Genomic DNA, 19174 nt, shown 5'->3' on the forward strand with positions numbered 1-19174 from the left:
TCACACTTTCAAAGTAAGACTCATTAAAATTTACAATTAAACGAGTCTTTCAAAAGTCTTTTTATTTTAGCATATTTTCTATTAATCGCGAGTGACAAATTGTCCTTAATTTTCTTGATTAAAAATTCTAAATAACATTTTACATCGACGCAACTCTGAATCACTAATGAATCGGTGCATAACAAAGATTTTCACAAAAATCAACTTTCCATGCAAAGATCCATCCTTCGAGATCCACGAAAGATATTCCAAATGATCTTTCCTGTAAAATTCTCGAACCGAACCAAAGAAAACGAAACAAATTTTAAATAACACCTCCCAACATCGAATCAAATTAATCAGAAAAAATGGAAACTTCTCTAAAATCAGTTTCCATACAATTTATTCTAAATTTTAAACTATTCGAATCAAAAATGGAAATCTCTTCACAAAAATGAAGCAACAAAATTTTGAAATCTCTTCGCAAAAATCAGCTTCCACGCAAAGAGTCTATCCTTCATCTTATAAAATTGAACAAAACAAAAACGAAAATCAGTTTCTGCGCAAAAGATCCGTGGACTCTCCTAAAAAAAAAGAAAAAAAAAATCTATAAACTCGATGCAACAACAGTCCCTCCAGAGTGGCTCGTCGTCTGGTGAATTTCAATGCCGGCTGCGAAGTCGCGCATGTGCCCTATTCGCCGGCTTCTTTCCCTGCCGCCGGACGAGCGACCCTTTCTCGTCTCAGTATCTCGTTAGTTATTGCCGGGACATCGAGGGTCTCTCGCGTCGCCGCCACTCGTCGCTTGTGCCTGTGCGCCGAAATAACGAGTGAACAATCCTTCTTCGCCCCTCCCCACCTCTCGCGCCACTCGAGTCTGTCCACTCATTCGTCTATCGTCCACTCACTTTCTTAATCCTTATAATTCGATCGAATCGAATTCGAGGCATAGATCTCGGGATCGAGTCGGATCCCGTCTCAATACCGAAACGCGAATGAATCGTCGCGAGGCGATCGTCAGGGGTGTGAGGATGCTGAAAATCGTGAAGGCTGGCTCGAACGGATTAAGAAAACTGCACACGAGCAATAAGGTGCGTGGAACAGAGCGATCTCTCCACGCTGTCTCTCTATCTCTATCCTTCTCTCTTTCGTCGCGGATCTTTCGTCGACGTTATAGTTCTTTCCGACTTTATCGATTGGGCACCCCGGTTTAGAAGGATTGGTTTTGGGATAGGATTTTCGAACAATTTCGTCGTTCTCTTCGTTTCCTTGTTATGGATGGATATTTATTCGCGGAGAAGTGGAAGGAGGATTTTTTTCTGTTTTTTTTTGAAGAAAAAGAAGGATTTCGAGTTTCTTTCTAGGAGAAGGATTCGTAACGTCGTTAGATTTGGGATTTCAGAGCGAAAGAGGCAAGTTGGGGCAGAGTTCTCGGGGATCGGAGGATTTGTTGATTAGACGTTGGACTCTCTTTCTTCTCTCGAGGAAGGAAGAATCGTGGCTGATTGATCAATCGAGAGATGACGTCTAAATGAAAGAGTGGAAATAAGAATTTTTTCTATAAATTTTTCCTTCTTCCAAATTATGAACTCTTGGAAAGAAATATAAATCGAAACACGTTTGAACGTATAATTGTGTAATATCATATTTTCTTGGGATTTGATGAAACGAAAGGAAAAAGGAGGAAAAGTGATATTCTCATGCACGTGAATATTAAATACAGTTCAAGGAAAAGGTATCGATCACGTCAAGAGCGGACGCGTTAACTCGGTGTCCACGTGGGTGGCGACAATGGCCCATTTCTACGACAGAAACTTGGACGTGCTACTACTGTCGACGAATCGAACGATTTATTAGTGTTATCGCATAAATTATTTCAACAATACTCAATGATGAATTTATTCCGATACTATTTATTCGTAATAATTGTACTTTTCGAGGTTGAAGAATCATCGTCACGTTGAGAAAAGAGAAACAAATTTAGAGATTGAAAAATTGGTGGGGAAATTTTACTATAATTTTTCGTTCGAAATTCTCGCGCGATTAGTGATAAAAATATTCGAATTCTGTTGCTAACATCCACAAAAGAAATCTAAACGTTACGTTGCGCGTTGAACGAGGAAGAAATAAGAGAAGAAATAAGATGATAAATATTTCGTTAGAGAGATATATAACATAATCAAATCTCTTTAGCGATCCAACTAGCTCGTTCGCATTCGTTCTCGTTTCATTAAGATTTTGATCCGTTTGAGACGTTTCGACGAAGCGACACGTGGTGGGTTTCGGCTTAGAGTAGTTGATTCATTAAAGGATCAATACGGAATCGCCTGGCAACCGGCGTTTTCTCACCCCTCGCCACCGTTTTTTACCGACCCGAAATTCGTTCATCGATCGTTGGACCGGTTATTAGAAAGAACTGCGCGCCTCTTTGTCTCTTTATCTCGACCCCCTTTTTCACCAAAGCGACGGAGGGTGGAGGACAGATTCAGAAACCCTTTTCCCTCGATCTTCGAGGTCGGGGAAAGAAATTCGAGAGGGAGCTCTTTTTGAATTTGAAAAGGAAGAGGGAATATTTCCTTTCTTCCTTTCTTTTCTTCGAACTGGGACAAAGCATATCGATCGATATTATTCGATAAGAGAAGAAACTCGGGAAAAATTGCGTAGATATCGTTAACGCGAGAAGGAACACGAGTTCTTCTCTCTGATTAGTTTCTTCTACTTTCAGAGACGAGCCGCTGTACCAGCGTCGAAGAAGCTGGGAACCTTAAAATACTTGGACGCTGCTTTCGGAAGTGCCTTAGAATTAGAACGAGCCCAAACGCGGTAATTAATTCTCATTTTCATTCGTAGAATAATTTTCATGTGGGAGAGAGAGAAAAAAAAGAAGAGAAAAAGGAGGAAGCGTATAAATCCTCCTCGAGATTCGATTCGATTCATATCAAGAACTCGTGCTCTTTAACGAACATTTCTTCGAATTGTGTGCACGTTTCTTCTGTTCGTTTATTGGAAGGAGCCGCGACGCGAACTCTACTCGTTTCTTTATTACGAGCCCACGAGCAACACGATCCACGAGGGGGTGTCTTATTACGGTGATCGGCAATTACGACTCTCGAATTTCGCATACCTCTCGACCGCGAGAGGAAAATTGCGACGCGTAAGATCAAGTTCGCGGAGAAAATTCGAGATCTATTGCCGCGCCGTCGATCAACGTCTTCTCGAGATCGAGAGAATTTAATCCAATTGTATCCAATATTGAAAAAAAGATTTTTCATTCAATTCTTCTCTTCAACTTGCAATTTGGAACAAGTTTAAACGATTTGCTTGTGAAGTCGCGACAGATCTTGCCTCTCAAGATCGAGAGAATTTAATCCAATTGTATAATGGATAATTTATATATATATATATTTTATATTATATTTTATTATATTATATTATATTTTATTTTATATATATTTTATATAAGGGAACGTTTAATTCGACTTTCGAATAATAATAATAATTATTTTAATTTTAATATCTTTTAACTAAACTTGAAAAAAAAATTTTTAATTCAATTCTCTTCAACTTGCAATTTGTTTTCGAAATTTTGCCTTTTAAGATCTAGAGAATTTAATCCAATTGTATCCAATATTGGAAAAAAGATTTTTCATTCAATTCTTCTCTTCAACTTGCAATTTGGAACAAGTTTAAACGATTTGCTTGTGAAGTCGCGACAGATCTTGCCTCTCAAGATCGAGAGAATTTAATTCAATTGTATAATGGATAATTTTTATATATAAAGGAACGTTTAATTCGACTTTTAAATAATAATAATTATGTTATTTCAGTATCCTTTAACTACCTTCAATTTAGATCGAGAGAATTTAATCCAATTGTATCCAATATTGAAAAAAAGATTTTTAATTCAATTCTTTTTTTCAACTTGCAATTTGTTTTCGAAATCTTACCTCTCAAGATCTAGAAAATTTAATATATTGGAACGTTGTAATTCGATTTTTAAATAATAATAATAATAATAAAATAAATAATATAAATAATAATATAAAATAATAATAATCCAATTGTATATTAGATAATTTTTATATAAGGGAACGTTTAATTCAATTTTTAAATAATAATAATAATTATTTTAATTTTAATTTAAATCTTTTAAAAAACTTGAAAAAAAGATTTTTAATTCAATTCTCTTCAACTTGCAATTTGTTTTCGAAATCTTGTCTCTTAAGGTCGAGAGAATTTAGTTCAATTATATCCAATATGGGATAATTTTTATATATGTTGTAATTCGAATTAAATAATAATAATAATTATTTTAATTTTAATATCTTTTAACTAAACTTGAAAAAAAGATTTTTAATTCAATTCTCTTCAACTTGCAATTTGTTTTCGAAATCTTGCCTCTCAAGATCGAGAGAATTTAATCCAATTATATATAATCCAATTATATAATTTTTACATAAGGGAACATTGTAATTCGACTTTTAAGTAATAATAATAATTTATTTCGATATTCTGTACAACTTGAAAAAAAAGTTTCTTAATTTTTTTAAATTCATTCTCCCTCCCTCTGCCCTTCAACTGGCAATTTGGAACAAGTTTAAACGATTTGTTTGCAAAATCGAAAAGATCTTTTTAAATTATCATATTACATAGAATATTACTAGATTCGAGGCGATCGATCGGGAGGGGATGCGGCCACACTGCACGCGGAGAGACGGATATTACCCGCAACGTTCGATTGCATAATTGAGCGAGAGAACCGCGAGTCAGAGCGGTTGAACCACGGCCAATAACGGCCGTACAACAACAACAATCTTGGCGGATGTTTATTAATTTCGTTTAAATGAGGGGAGGGAGGAAAAAAGGCGATCGTTTCTAACAATAAAGAAATAGATACCGTTAAATGGGGCACAATGGAGAGGCAATAAATCCAAAGTAATCGATACCGACATCGGTTCTCACAATCGGCTCTTGTCTAATTATTCATTAGAATCCTCTCGCAAGAAAGAAGAGGAAGAAGACTCGATCCTTCTCTCTCTCCATCTCCGTTTCAAATTTTCTCGATCTTCGCTCGATCTCTCGGATCATTTTTCTCCGTATTCCATCTTCTTTTTCTCTCCGACTTCTTCTTCGACAGACGTATACATCGAACGAGTAGAACAATCGATTGAGAACCGTCGACGTCCTTCGAGACATCCGACCCCACGGATGTGCAATAATTTATCGAGTAATTTAAATCGACGCCAACTTATAAATACAAACACATTCGTCCTCTGTTCATCGTTCCTCTTTCTTTCGAGAGAATGATCCTGATCCTCGTTCGGCCGTTTGGAAGAGAGAAAAAGCTTCTCAAGATTTAAGAAGAGGAATCGATCAGTGCTCGTTCGAAAGGAAGGAGGACAATGGACAGCTTCGATGAATCGTTCGTCGAGTGTTCTAATTTTCGTAAATGGTACTTCCGGTAAGAATCGAATTATAAAATATTATAAAAATTCATCTTCGAGAAGAGAAATCTTAAACGTTCCTTCTTTATATATTGTGCAATACATATTGTTTGCATCGTAGTTAAGTTAAATTAAGAAACTTTTATCACCAACCTCCTCGAGTTTCTTAATGGCTCTAATTCAATGTCCAATCAACCGTTCACCAAATACTCGCCATGTATTAGCACGTATCGCGTTTACTCTGGATTAATCATACATCTATTTATTATCCCTAATAATCGTAGAATCTAATTGATAAATTTGATCGAATCATAACTACCCAAACATCTTCGGATCGTTTACGAATTCTTCCTCCCCTAATATTTCGTTAAACAGTGTAATAATATTTTATCGAAATATATGTATCGTCGACGAAAAATATGGAGAATGAAGAAGGAGGCAGGAAAAAAAAGATTACGAATTCGTTGTTTGCTCGATTAACCAATTTACCCAACTTATTTGTCCCCGCCGTTTATTTGAACACGTTTCGTAATGCGAAATTACGTTTCCAATTTCCGCTATCCCGTACGGGTTTGATATTTTTGGACCGAGTTTTCTCGTGTTCGAGTGGGGTCTTCGTTGATTTTCCCTGGCCTATAAAAGAAGCGCGTTTCCTTCAGTTGGACGAATCGTTACTTACGGAACGAGTGAAAAAATATTCCATTTTTAATCGCATGTTATGATTATTAATGAAGATTTAGATTGAAATAATTGCTGGAGGAGAGAAGAAAAAAAAACAATTGCCAAATTGCAAGTTGTCGAAAAATCGAAATCTCGCTTCCAAGCATGGTTGTGCCCTGCGTGAAGGTGGATCAAGCGTACGATGAGACGGAGATAGTGCCGATGAATTATTTCAACGATTCTCAGTATTATTCGCTTAGAACGAAAATCGTGTACTCGATCTGGTTGGAGAGGAATAGCGAAAGTTCGAAACAGACACTGGCGCGTTTTCTTAGGTAAAGAATATTATCCTTGACTTACCACTCTCTTCTTGTTTCTGTTTTTACAGCGAGTACAGCTTCATTCATGACAGCCATTACATGTAGTGAGTACAGTGTAATTATTGTTGTTGTCGTCAAATCGGTAATTGTCTCTTTTCTTGTCTAAAATTCTTGCTAGATTTCTCTTTCTTTCTTTTTCACAAAGTGATACCTTCCTTTATTTTTTTTTTTTCTTTATAGTTAGAGACACATTTAAATAAGTATAGAACAAGCGTGATAAGCTTCTTGGTGATAATATCATTGTAATGTTACAAGTTGTAAGAGTAAAAAAGTAATACGGTTATTTTTGGGTATTTTATGTATTTTAAAATAGGATTGAAATTGTGGAAGTTAAGAGTCAGAGAAACCTTATAGATCCTTAAAAAATTCTTGTATGTCATATGACAATATTTTCTTTAAACGTAGAATGATACTTTTTAATGTATAATTTAAATTCTACCATTCTTTTTTCCCTTAAAAACTCTCCGTTTTTGTATGAACGGTATTATTGATCTAACGACGAGCAAAGTAAGTACGTCATTCGATTAACACCAAATGCACGTCGTTAGTCAGATGACAATAAAATTTCAATTTTATTTCTGCTTGTATATTCTTTCTTTCTCCTTTTCTTTTTGTTCGAGGAAATTCAAGCGTGCAAGAACGTGTTTTTATGGATCTCGTTAATGGGAATATTGGCACGGTTCCAAATTTTATGTAGAATTATGTACACATTGTATTACTTATAGTTGCATGTTAGTGAATTATGTCTTTCACGTATGCTAGTGATAAAAGTAAAAATAAACATAAGCGGGAACAATTTGTTATTTTATGAGATGCAAATTGCATGCCACAATACTTGGAATGAATATAAATAGAGTGTATAAAGTAGTAAAATTCTATTATAGTTTTTAGTTGGTAAATATATGATATAATTGGAAAAATAAACAATGTCATTCATCAACGATATTCTTCCTTCCAACGTATTGCATTTTGCTCCTATCTTAAGAGTTTCTCGTTTGAGAAATCTCTGATTAAATTACGCAAATAACTGTAAATAATCGTCCGATTTATATTTCTATTTCAGTACTAGAGATCAAGATCAGGCGACGAATGCGGAAGATGTCCTCTTTGATATGTTTAAAAACGAAGATACCGGTCTTCTAGCAGTGGGCAAATTTTTGGCTGTGAGTAGTCAGTCGTCCTCGAAATATCGGTTTCATCCGCTGAATTTAATTATAATTCTTTCGTTATTCTTACACGTTTTCCAGGCCCTGAGGACTACCGGTTTGCGAAACGACGATCCTAGACTTCAAGAATTCACGGATAACTTAAGGAAGGAACACTTGAAGACCGGAGGTCACGAAGGTGTATCTCACGAGACGCAAAAATTGAGCAGAGATCAGTTTAGAAGGTAGAGCCTACTTCCTTAACAATTGATAATAATTAAAAACACAAATTTTCCAAGATGTAAAATTTCTTAATATAAAAAATCGAAAGTCGAAAGATTTTTACAAAAGATTTTTGTGAAACGAATGGAGTAATAAATTTTTTTTTTTTTTTTAATCACGTTACAGAATTATAAATCCGAACATAGTGCTGATCTCGCGGGCGTTCAGACACCAATTCATTATACCCGATTGGTCGGGTTTCACCAAGCACATAGAGGACTTCTATTGGAAATGCAAGTCGAACTCGGAGGGCAAGGTCGCCTCTTATATACCACAGCTGGCAAGGATGAATCCGGATTACTGGGGCGTTTCCGTCTGCACGATCGATGGGCAGAGATTCAGCATCGGTGACACATCGATCCCGTTTACCTTGCAGAGTTGCAGCAAGCCTCTGACTTACGCGATCGCTTTGGACAGGCTGGGACAGGAAGTGGTACATCAATATGTCGGCCAAGAACCGTCCGGACGCAACTTCAACGAGCTGGTGTTGGATTACAACAGTATGTTTTAGATTATTATTCTTGGAACATGTGGTATTTATAAGTATCTTTAACTTGACATTTCACAATTTCGATTTCACTTCGCCTTGACAAATTTTCTTTATCGTTTTCTTTCTCCGTTTTCTCTGCTATCCTTTCACGTTATGTTTCGCCCAGCTATTTTTGTACGTGCTCCTTTACAGAGAAACCCCATAATCCCATGATCAACGCTGGCGCAATCCTAGTCTGTTCTCTCTTGAAGTCTCTGATCAAGCCTGAAATGACTTTAGCCGAAAAATTCGACTTCACGATGAATTATTTTAAGAGGTTAGCAGGTGGGGAGAACATGGGCTTCAACAACGCTGTATTTTTGTCGGAACGAGAAGCGGCTGACAGAAATTACGCGCTTGGATTTTACATGAGGGAGTACAATTGTTATCCCGATAAATCGAATTTGAGAGAAATCATGGATTTCTATTTCCAGGTAAAATTTTTTTTTCCTTCGTTTTCTTTCCTTCCCTCCCTTTTTATTTTACTCTTTTTATTTTAACAATGTAATATCAAACGATGTGTCTTTTTGGACAGTGCTGCTCCATGGAGGCTAATTGCGACACGATGGCAGTAATGGCAGCCACTTTAGCTAACGGTGGCATTTGTCCCATAACCGAAGAAAAAGTTCTAAAACCTGACAGCGTTCGAGATGTTTTAAGTTTGATGCACAGCTGCGGAATGTACGATTATAGCGGCCAATTTGCATTCAAGGTGACATCCTACGAATAAATATTTTGATTTGATTTAAAATTCAGGATAATTATCCGTGGTATACGTTAAATTTCTGTAATCTTTCTGATTTACATTAATTAACATCGAACAAAAATTCGAATATATAGGTTGGTATCCCAGCGAAGTCAGGAGTGTCGGGAAGTCTTCTGGTAGTGATACCAAACGTGATGGGCATTTGCACATGGTCACCACCATTGGATCCCCTTGGAAATTCCTGCAGAGGTGTCCAATTTTGCGAGGAACTCGTCTCCGAGTTTAATTTTCATAGGTACACATGCTATTTACATTCGTTTAGCGTGCTTGCATAGATGCAGCTGACACTTACAATTAGTTAGGTTATGCGCACTAACTATGATCACAAAAGAAACAATTAGTTTTTATAAAAAAAAAAAATTAAAAATGAAACGTTATTAGCTGCAATCACACAGAACTTAGCAAAAATCCAAACGATTGTATGATTGATAGATGTTCATTTTAGATATTTATATATATATACATATATATATAAATATATATGTATATATATTTATGCATTTTTCTTTAATTATCGTTGCTGCAAAGTGCTAACTTCGAATCACGAAAACAATAATAACTCACATTAATCAAACTGTTTATTCTCCCTCCTTTGCTTTTCTCACAATTCCTGCTACAAACACAACACCTGCACGAATATACCTGAACAAATACATTCTGCCTATTACTCTCTCTCTTTACATCGTCTGTGTTCATTGGTTTCCCGTCGTTTTCCATCCCGTCCCGATTAGTGTAGCACCTACTATGATCACAGGTACGACAATTTGAAGCATGCGACTAATAAAAAGGATCCGAGAAGGCACAAATACGAGACCAAAGGGCTGTCGATCGTTAATCTTTTGTTCAGCGCGGCCAGTGGCGATGTCACAGCGATGAGAAGGTATTCTGGAAATAATTTACTTGATCCACGTTGCAATATTCTCAATATTTTCAATATTATTAATTTGAAGAGAATCGTTCAGATTTATCTTATTGTTAATTCAATTCTTAGGCATCGATTGAGCGGTATGGATATGACATTGTCGGATTACGATGGTAGGACAGCTTTGCATTTAGCTGCCAGTGAGGGACATTTAGATTGTGTCGAATTTCTTATCGAGCAGTGTGCAGTTCCTCACGATCCTAAGGACAGGTAAATCATTCTGTTTCTTATTATCTTTACATTCTGCAGAAATCAAGAAATTTCTTTATTTGAAAATATATATATATATGTATATATATATATATATATATATATATATATATATATATATATATGTATATGTAATAAAAAATGAAGTACTTATCTGATATACTATTTTTTAAAATATTTCAGGTGGGGAAAGAGGCCGATCGATGAAGCAGAAACATTTGGACACATGCAAGTAGTAGAATATCTGAATAATTATGCTTTGGCCCGAAAAACTGAAATGGAAAATGAAGAAAAGGAGAATAACAATAATGATGAAAGGAATTCCCGAACAGTCGCGGAATCTGCAATTCAAACGCCATTACCATAAGATTATTGCGGCATTAGATAGGATATTTATTTTTGAGAAGATACACGGTACGATGATTGATTGAACAGAAATGGAACGCGTGATATAATTATAACAAAAAAAAAAAAAAAAAGGACGGAGAGGTCTCGAGATCACGGTGAATCGACTATTTTCTTACAAATAGCATATCTTATGGCTGATTTAATTCATTTTTACAATTAGAAGAATCGATTTGCAATTTAGAAACAATTTTCTATGAGTCTGTTAGCTCTAGACACTTTAAATTATATCAGATGTGTAAATTAATAAAAATTTAATTTATATATTATATTTATATATTAATTTCAAAGAAATATAATTTTTTGGAAATAACATTTTCAAATTTATTTACACATCTGATATTTGTAGACGTTTCTTTTGTGTGTGTATGTGTGTATGTCTTAATTCTTCTATTTTTTTTTTTTTGGTAATGTATGTGTGTGCATGGATTTTAAAAAATGTACATCAATAATTTGTTCTAATATTTTAGTTATTATTCTTTTCTTTTTTAATTTTTTTTATTTATTTTTTTTTTATTACTAGAAAAGAACATGATATTAAAAAATCTTTAACATTACAAAATTTATTCTTTTACGAAATAGGAAGGATTTAAGTGAAAAATGGCCAAGTATTTACATTCAGGGTAATTTTACATGATTTAGTTCGTACTTATGATAAGATATACTTCATTGTTTTTTTTTGTAATGTACTTACACGTAGGTGCTATGCGCTTAGATACCAATTTAGATTCTGAATGATTGAACGGAGAAGGATAATTTGTTTAATTATTTTCCAGTGTTCTTTCGTTTATATAATACTCGTTCCTACGTATATCCGTGATAGAAGAATTTGCGATATTACGAATTCTTAATTTGTATATTTTATTTTCATAAAATTTTGTTAAAATATGAAGACCACGTATAATTTGATATTAAATAGATCTTTGGCAAAATTTTAAAAATATTGATTATCATAACGTTATTTATTCACTTATTTTTTTTATATACTTCATTTACTTTTCAAATTATTTATTTTTATTTGAAAATTATTGAATTGTTTCTCGTTAACTAGTAAATCAAATAATAAAAATCAAAAACTGATTTATATCTTTCTTATGTGGTCTTCAATGATTTAGCGTATTTTGAAGCAACCGGAACTGTGATTCTCCGTGTCCTGTGCATAAAATCCATTCATTAGTCAATGAAACAGAAATCGCGATCTTTAATAGATAAAAAAAAAAAATCGGAAATGATTTCTGTTTCTTGTATCAATGTGCTTTTTAATCTTCTTCAATCCTTTATTTAGAGAGATAAATCTTATAAATTATGCTATTTAATAACTTTTAATCTTAATCTTAAAGGAGATTGATTTTTTTTATAAATTATCTGCTTCATAAATTAATTAAATTTTGAATATTGCCGAATAAGAAATTCGTGTCAATATCACATTTCGTCAATTACCTCGAAATTTGCCTTAAAGTCGATGAAAAAATTGTAATTATACAAAGTATATAGCAGAAAACTTTCCAAACTTTATTTCGTATTCTCTTTATTCCTATTTTTTATGCTAAAATATATTCTGAGCGAAAAAATATATATATATATATCAAAATTGTAAAGACAGGAATAATTTTTGTGAATTTTAGAAAGCAGAATTTATGTTTCATCAAAAGGGAATTTTTATAGTATTAACGATTTTCTAGTTAATATCATTTTGAATACGTATATAAATTCCTGCCAAATAGGATTGTTTAAAATCTTAAATTAAAATTCTCGGTTCTTCTATATTTTTTATTTGATCTTGTTTTCAATTTGGAATATTCAATTTTCAGTATATGTAACATATCAATATTTTGCATCTAATTAATAAAAAATATTTGAAACCACAAATGTTAAAACTTGCACATAAGTAAACATTCGTCTTAAAAAAAAATAAAAATTTTCTTTTAATCTATTTGGAATTGGTAAAAATTCACAAATGCTAAAAAAAATTAGATTAGCATAAATACATCTAATGAATATAATAAATTAATAATAAGAATTAGGAGAAAAAGATTAAGATGAATTTATTTAATGAATAAAAATGAAAAAAAAACAATTAATATTTAGAAGAATCATAGATATTTCAAAAATTTCATCTTCATGAAAATGTCAATCAAAATTTAAATTTTCCGTCATTTGAATGTTTCGAAACGTCCAACTAAATAATCTTATTTCAAATATCTGATATGTATCAGAATATTCTTCCAATGAACTAAAGACAATAAAGATATACTATGATACAGAAAAAATATTTATGATGGCTTTTAATTAACGAATTTATTTTTACCAGACTATAATATAAGTTAAAAATCAGCAAATTATAATACATACTTTTTCATATTTTATGAATTTTCGATTGTAGTTCAGATAAAAATAGACAATAATTTTTATCAACGTAACATTTATTAGCACTTGATCGAATTATATTTTATAATCTTATTTTTACAACAATATAAACGAGAAATATAAATTGTTTGTGTTGTTTATAGAAATATTTTATGTTGTATTGATTTATAATCTATGTTATCTATATGATTGATTAAAAAATGTTGGAAGAAATATTTTAGAAATAACTCGTACATTTCCATAATTGTAAATTACTTGAGAAGTAAATATTTCAAGAAAGTATTTCCTGTTTCTTTTTTTCCATTAATGAATTTGAATAATTTTTTACGTACATTTAAAATAATAAACGATTTACATAATATACGTGTTCTTTTTTTTCTATATTAACACAATATCAATTTTGAACCTTGAATTGCACTTATATCTTTACTATGTTACGAGATGTCGACACTTTCACCATTATGAATCGATTTTCGATCTATTGATTGGAATTATTTAAAATTAAAATTTTATATATTATGAAATTAAAAGATAAAGAGAATTTTTTATTTGCAATAATTTAATAACTTTTTTTTCATAAATTGTTCAATCAGTACAAGATATGGATTTACATAAATTTAAATATATAAAATGTATAATTTAAAATAAATAGTTTCTTATTCATTTTTTATATGTTTTATTTATATTATCGCAAAATTTTCAGATATAAATCTTTTATAAAATTTTAAATAAAAATATTTTAATTAATTCTCTTCTAAAATTATCAATTATTTCGAATATAATCAAAATTTATTTATCTTGCAATGTGATGTATAAATGTTACTTTTTAAAATTATAATTTAAACTAAAAATTATTTTTTACATTAAATAAATAATATTTTTAGAAAAAATTAACAATTTGATTCTTTTATATTGAATTTAAAATCATGTTTTTCAAATATAATTCATATTTAATTATTCAATTCATATATTTACATATATATCCTTTTTTCTCTCTTAATTACAATTCAATTTGAAATAGATAATTATATTGTTTGACAACAAGGTATTTTAATTATTATTTACCTATATACATTACTGTCATACATATATCCAATCAGCTGTTTCTGTTTCGGTTCTCATAGTAGTTATCCTATCCGTCAGTTTGTCGCCAGTCTTGTGTCTATCTTTATTCTTTCTTGGAAATCAATTTCAGTATAAAATTTTGACAACGAATTATTAGTTATGGCAACGAATTTTAATTAATATATATAACGATAGTATTGAAACATAAACTATTAAAAAATAGTTTAACAATGTATTGGAAGGATGGACGTCTAACCTCACTTTTCAGCCGCTAGATTCCTCGGACAATCATGTGAATTATCGAAAGCATTCCAATGTATCATTTAAATCGATCATATTTCTCTTCTGCGAAATATCGGAGCGCCTTAAATTATTCTTCTTTCTTTCTCAATGAGGTTTTTCGTGAAATCAAAGTGCAATATCTTCGAAAACTCATAGTACCGGTGCTCCGAGTCGACTTTTTAGCTAATTATAATATAGTACGATGACCGAGAAATCTAGAAAAATAGTAACCAGATTTCACCCTACTCACGGGGAAAATATCATGCTACGCGAAGATAACACAGTGGCGTATCGTACTGCCAGTTTTGCAAACTCTCTGGCTTTCAGTGAAAAACCATTACAACCAGGTGAAATATTCTTGGTAGAAATTGAAAAGACTGAAAGAGGATGGAGTGGACATATGAGATTGGGACTGACTCTCATAGATCCTGCGTCTGTGAATAATAGTCTACCAGAATTTGCAATGCCTAATCTCGCTAAACTTGGAAATACATGGATATTTGCTATTACAAAAAGCCTATATGGATTATGGGATGGTTTTGATAGCTATGCTCAAAGGATCTATGGTAATCTTAGTTGTATGCGGTTTTAAGCATTGTTAATTAAGTTTTATATTTAAAGAATCTATGATAATTTTAATTTATGCAATTTTAAATATTATTAATTTTAAATATTTATTAATTATTAATATGTATTCTCTTTAAGGTGAAATCCCATCTGAAGAAAAAAAATTGATCACAGATGGAGTAAATGTGCAAACTTCTCGTGGAGTTATTCCATTTAATGCTCTCAGACCAAACACAATTGATTCTTCTCAATATATATTACCCACAGATGCTGGTAGTCGTATTGGAATTATGTATGTGCCACAAGCTGGTTCTGACAAGGCAGAAATGCATTTCATAATTAATGGCGAAGATCAAGGTGTATGTGAAAAAGATATACCATATAAAGCAGGACCTTTACGCGCTGTAGTAGATGTATATGGTACCACAAAACAAGTTAGGATAGTTCAACTATATGGTGGTATGTTACTTTTTCTTCTTACATGTACATTATTTTTCTAAATATTTCATTTTTTTTTTCCTTTTTTTTTGCTAATAATTATATGTTTCAGCAGTATCTACCCTACAAAGTGCCTGTCGTGATGCTATACTACAGTATACTAAAAGAAATGCAGTTGATTCACTTCCACTTCCAAAGGTTCTAAAAGATTATCTATTATATCAATCACAATGAAATTTACGTCATTCCATCTTGTCTCTTGAACGTAACACTTTGTATAGGTATTTTAGTATTGACATAATTTCTTCAACCATTTCGATTTTTCTACAATTTTCAACGTATTTATCGCGTATAAATCGTTCTTTCATTTATTCTAATTACTACACATTAGGGAAGATAAATGTAAGTCTAAAGCAAATTTAGAATTATTTTCACTCTTCCAGTTAGCTGTTCTTTCATTTTTTTCAACATGTATATTTCATCGTGTATGTAGCATATGTAATTCACATGAATGTTAAACCGTATCATGTACATAATGTAAGAAGTTGTTGATGAAACACCGAGTAAATTCTGATAAGCAAAGGAGTATCACGTTTTTTTTTATTCTTGCATTTAGCATTTATTAGCAATTACAATTTTTACAAGTTTAAAAACTCTATTGTTCGCTAAATTTACTCACACATTTCATGCCGCATCGTAAATCGTATTATATGAAGTTTCATCTAAAATAAGTTATACGCAGAATTATTGATGTATATCATATCGTTCTTTTTTTATTGTTATAACTCATGTAACAAAGATAATAATAAGATAAACTTGATCGCACTGTTAACAAATGCAAAAATAGATCCGATTGACATATTCAATTAAATACGACATGTTTTTCCAAAATAAATGTATTTATAAGAAAAAAAAAAAAAAGAAGAATTAAAACTTTTTCTTAAAATAAATCCCAATATCTTTTTATACATCATTTACACATTTATGATTAAATTATTTGATGAATATTTAATTTTTTCTTCTCCTTTTTTCTTTTAATATTAATTAAAAAGAAAAAGATATATAAATTAAATTTCATAAATTAACTTTCATATATGTTTCTTGGTATAAAAATAATTAGCATAATTATATAAACGAATGAAATACATAAGAAAGCACTCCATCCGATTAAAACGGACGTATATCTCCATGTATACTGTTTCCTATCCAAAGATACCAAACTCGTATTATCATCCTCGTTCATTTCGATTCTTGCCGACACTTTCGAATCCAGAATAGTAATTAAAAATACTTGTCCTACTTTGCTTTTCAAAACCGATTCAGTGACGGAGGATATCCATGTTGGAGCGTCAACGTGTAATTCTTGTAGGTATCGCAAGATGCTTGTTAACATAAGCGAGAATGCGGCTAGGGCAAGAGATTTTTCATAAAACACCACTAAAAAAAAAAAGAAAGAAATTCAAGATTATTCAAGATAACGCAAAGTTTCAAAGTATATCTTCATTTCAAATTTTTATTTTCACATTATTCGAATTTGATTAATAATAATCGTAAAAATTAAAGCATTACTCAAGTTTGGTATTTGAATTCCATTGAAAGGAATCCTCCATTGCACATCTAACAAGCAAAATAGATGCAGAATAAAATTCAGATTTGCTATGATCATACGCTCCGTAGAACTTGGCTCTAACCATAATGTCATCAATGTCATAGTCATTAATACTGTAATTTAAATGTGAAATAATTTTTTTTTTTTTTTACTCCATCCATTTATCATAATATATTTTTTCTACATGTTTTACACACCTATGGTCAAAGTCACATACGTCGTACTGTTCATGGAATAATGTCTTCTTAGTAGAATATTATAAGATAATAAATCACTGGTAAAACCTGAACCAAATTTGGAATCTATTGTACGCTCGCTGTGAGACATATGCACTATCTCCCATTCCGTGTTATTGTTATACATATCATCTAAAATCTAGGAAAATAATCTGTATATATCAATAATTTTATCGAGTTTCCTATCTTTAAAAACTCTATTTAATTACCGTATAAAATTAAAATGATTCGATTACAAACATTAAAATTTTATACACACTTGTTCAGTATCCAAAGAGTTTAATTTAATCTCGTTGCTTCCGTGAGACCACGAGGCAATATGTATAGTGCAGTTCAATATATCGTAAGGCCACCAAGTGTGATCAAATTCGCAAACAGGTGTGTACGTAGTGAACGGTACGCACAGTACAGTGCCAGAATTGAACACTATGCATTCGACAGGGGGCATCTCAAAATCGATGCCGACACTTGTTCTAAAAGTCGAAAGAAAATTGGTAAATAAACAAATAAAGAATTTGAGGGAAAGCTTGTAACAACTCGTATGTGATAATCTACGAGATATTAATAATACATGAATTTAATCTTTCTATATTTCGTAAATTCGCGAAACACGTGCGAGCACAAATGTTTCATAATCATAATATTGAACGATTATGTTAATCACATGTAATTTGTGTTATATGAATAAATTGTGTTATGAAAGAAAAAAAAAATTGATCGAATATGATAACGATTTACGTCATACATTTCAATTGCTCTCAACTTACACGCTGTGCATCACGATATCGGGGACCCAGATTTCGTAACTTTTCACGCGGATAGAATTGATAGAATCGAATTCGGATGATTTCCACGTGAGATGATTCTGTTTCCACATCTATCGTTCGTATCAAATATATGAGAAATTTCAATCTCAATTGTATTTAGAAAATTATAAAAATTGAAATCGGATTATCATAATACTCACCAATTTTAGCAGAACGTGGAAATCGACGGTGTGCGAATATTCATCCTGACGCGTGACGACGAGCATGGAACGGATAAGGTAGAGAGAAATTGACGATTCATTTCGATTCATTTATACTTTGCAAAAAAAAGAAATACTTACGACGTTATAATGTTGAATGCTTAATCCAAAATCAATTTTAGTAGCATTTTTTTCTTCGGGAATAATGTCCCTGTCGTAATCGCAGAACAGATACTGTTTCAGTCTGTGAAGTGCGGAAGTGCTTGTGACTTCTTTGCAAATAAAACAGATCACTTGTCCATGTAATGAAACATTAATGATCAGGAATAAAACGGGGAATATATTCTTCATGTTTAACATGGTAAGAGGACAAAACGAAATGACAGATCGGTAATGACTAGTAGTAGATCGATGAATCGAGAAGGGTAGTGAACACGCCCAGTGAAATGTTAAACCGTGGACATCGAAGACCGCCCCCTTTCGTTCGTTTATCGGATTTTTATCAGATCCGGTATTTTCGAATTGGTTCACTACTGGAATAAAAAAATAAACGGGCTATCGATCGAAACAATCTTTGACCAATTAGAAAATTAGTATAAAATTGTAAAAATAAAGGGAAATAAAGATTCTTAAAGATAATATTGATCTTGTTACCAATACGTTCATTAATAATTATTTTTGAAGTAAAATTATCTATAGAATAAGATGATATATTCTTATTATCAAAACTCAAAGATTTTATATTTTTACATGTTAGAATTTATATCAGAAATTATTTGATTGTTACTCTTAATTATTTACTCGTATTAATTATCTAAGATTGAAGATATTGAACAAATTCTCATTTAAAATTCCAATTTATTTGAAGTTTCACAAAAAAAAAAATATGAGAGATATGAGAAAGGATAACAAATAAAATTA

At 31.8% G+C, this 19174-nt stretch overlaps 3 protein-coding genes and 1 long non-coding RNA gene across 13 annotated transcripts; 2 read left to right on the forward strand and 2 right to left on the reverse strand.

Annotated features, from left to right (window-relative positions):
• The first annotated feature begins 628 nt into the window (after positions 1-628).
• On the forward strand, positions 629-13371 carry LOC107997527 (glutaminase kidney isoform, mitochondrial). Of its 9 annotated transcripts, none has more exons than XM_017056184.3 (12): positions 629-1070; positions 2705-2802; positions 6472-6507; positions 7527-7626; positions 7711-7853; positions 8017-8390; positions 8573-8853; positions 8955-9131; positions 9260-9420; positions 9922-10065; positions 10177-10317; positions 10501-13371. In XM_017056184.3, exons 1-12 carry the CDS (start codon positions 975-977, stop codon positions 10682-10684), a joined length of 1935 nt encoding a protein of 644 aa, XP_016911673.1. In that variant the 5' UTR covers positions 629-974; the 3' UTR covers positions 10685-13371. The 9 variants fall into 9 exon arrangements, with proteins under 9 accessions (XP_016911673.1, XP_016911674.1, XP_016911676.1 ...); XM_017056185.3 differs by having other exon boundaries at positions 9940-10065; XM_017056187.3 differs by lacking the exon at positions 6472-6507.
• Positions 7899-9357, reverse strand: LOC133666696 (uncharacterized). The gene is made up of 2 exons (XR_009831185.1): positions 9225-9357; positions 7899-9139 (listed from the first exon to the last, which is right to left on the reverse strand). It is a non-coding gene; the product is annotated as an uncharacterized LOC133666696 (long non-coding RNA).
• Positions 13372-14190: 819 nt separating the features above from the next.
• LOC107997551 (neuralized-like protein 2) lies at positions 14191-16362 on the forward strand. Of its 2 annotated transcripts, none has more exons than XM_028666573.2 (3): positions 14191-15002; positions 15142-15462; positions 15554-16362. In XM_028666573.2, exons 1-3 carry the CDS (start codon positions 14639-14641, stop codon positions 15673-15675), a joined length of 807 nt encoding a protein of 268 aa, XP_028522374.1. In that variant the 5' UTR covers positions 14191-14638; the 3' UTR covers positions 15676-16362. The 2 variants fall into 2 exon arrangements, with proteins under 2 accessions (XP_028522374.1, XP_016911725.1); XM_017056236.3 differs by having other exon boundaries at positions 14193-15002; positions 15557-16362.
• Positions 16035-19048, reverse strand: LOC107997550 (neuronal acetylcholine receptor subunit alpha-3). The gene is made up of 7 exons (XM_017056235.3): positions 18395-19048; positions 18254-18298; positions 18054-18163; positions 17546-17759; positions 17248-17425; positions 17011-17163; positions 16035-16878 (listed from the first exon to the last, which is right to left on the reverse strand). Exons 1-7 carry the CDS (start codon positions 18611-18613, stop codon positions 16523-16525), a joined length of 1275 nt encoding a protein of 424 aa, XP_016911724.1. The 5' UTR covers positions 18614-19048; the 3' UTR covers positions 16035-16522.
• Positions 19049-19174: the final 126 nt, after the last annotated feature.

This window comes from Apis cerana, linkage group LG9, assembly GCF_029169275.1.
Source record: "Apis cerana isolate GH-2021 linkage group LG9, AcerK_1.0, whole genome shotgun sequence".
Classification (NCBI taxonomy): Eukaryota; Metazoa; Arthropoda; class Insecta; order Hymenoptera; family Apidae; genus Apis; species Apis cerana.

Coding starts and splice junctions, on each gene's coding strand:
- LOC107997550 (XM_017056235.3), bottom strand. CDS start 18,613: ATGTTAAACATGAAGAATATATTCCCCGTTTTATTCCTGATCATTAAT. Junction 17,760..18,053: donor GATATCGTGATGCACAGCGT/GTAAGTTGAGAG, acceptor TTCGACTTTTAG/AACAAGTGTCGGCATCGATT. Junction 17,426..17,545: donor ACTCTTTGGATACTGAACAA/GTGTGTATAAAA, acceptor TTATTTTCCTAG/ATTTTAGATGATATGTATAA.
- LOC107997551 (XM_028666573.2), top strand. CDS start 14,639: ATGACCGAGAAATCTAGAAAAATAGTAACCAGATTTCACCCTACTCAC. Junction 15,003..15,141: donor CTATGCTCAAAGGATCTATG/GTAATCTTAGTT, acceptor ATTCTCTTTAAG/GTGAAATCCCATCTGAAGAA. Junction 15,463..15,553: donor GATAGTTCAACTATATGGTG/GTATGTTACTTT, acceptor TATATGTTTCAG/CAGTATCTACCCTACAAAGT.
- LOC107997527 (XM_017056184.3), top strand. CDS start 975: ATGAATCGTCGCGAGGCGATCGTCAGGGGTGTGAGGATGCTGAAAATC. Junction 2,803..6,471: donor TTAGAACGAGCCCAAACGCG/GTAATTAATTCT, acceptor CTGTTTTTACAG/CGAGTACAGCTTCATTCATG. Junction 8,854..8,954: donor TCATGGATTTCTATTTCCAG/GTAAAATTTTTT, acceptor CTTTTTGGACAG/TGCTGCTCCATGGAGGCTAA.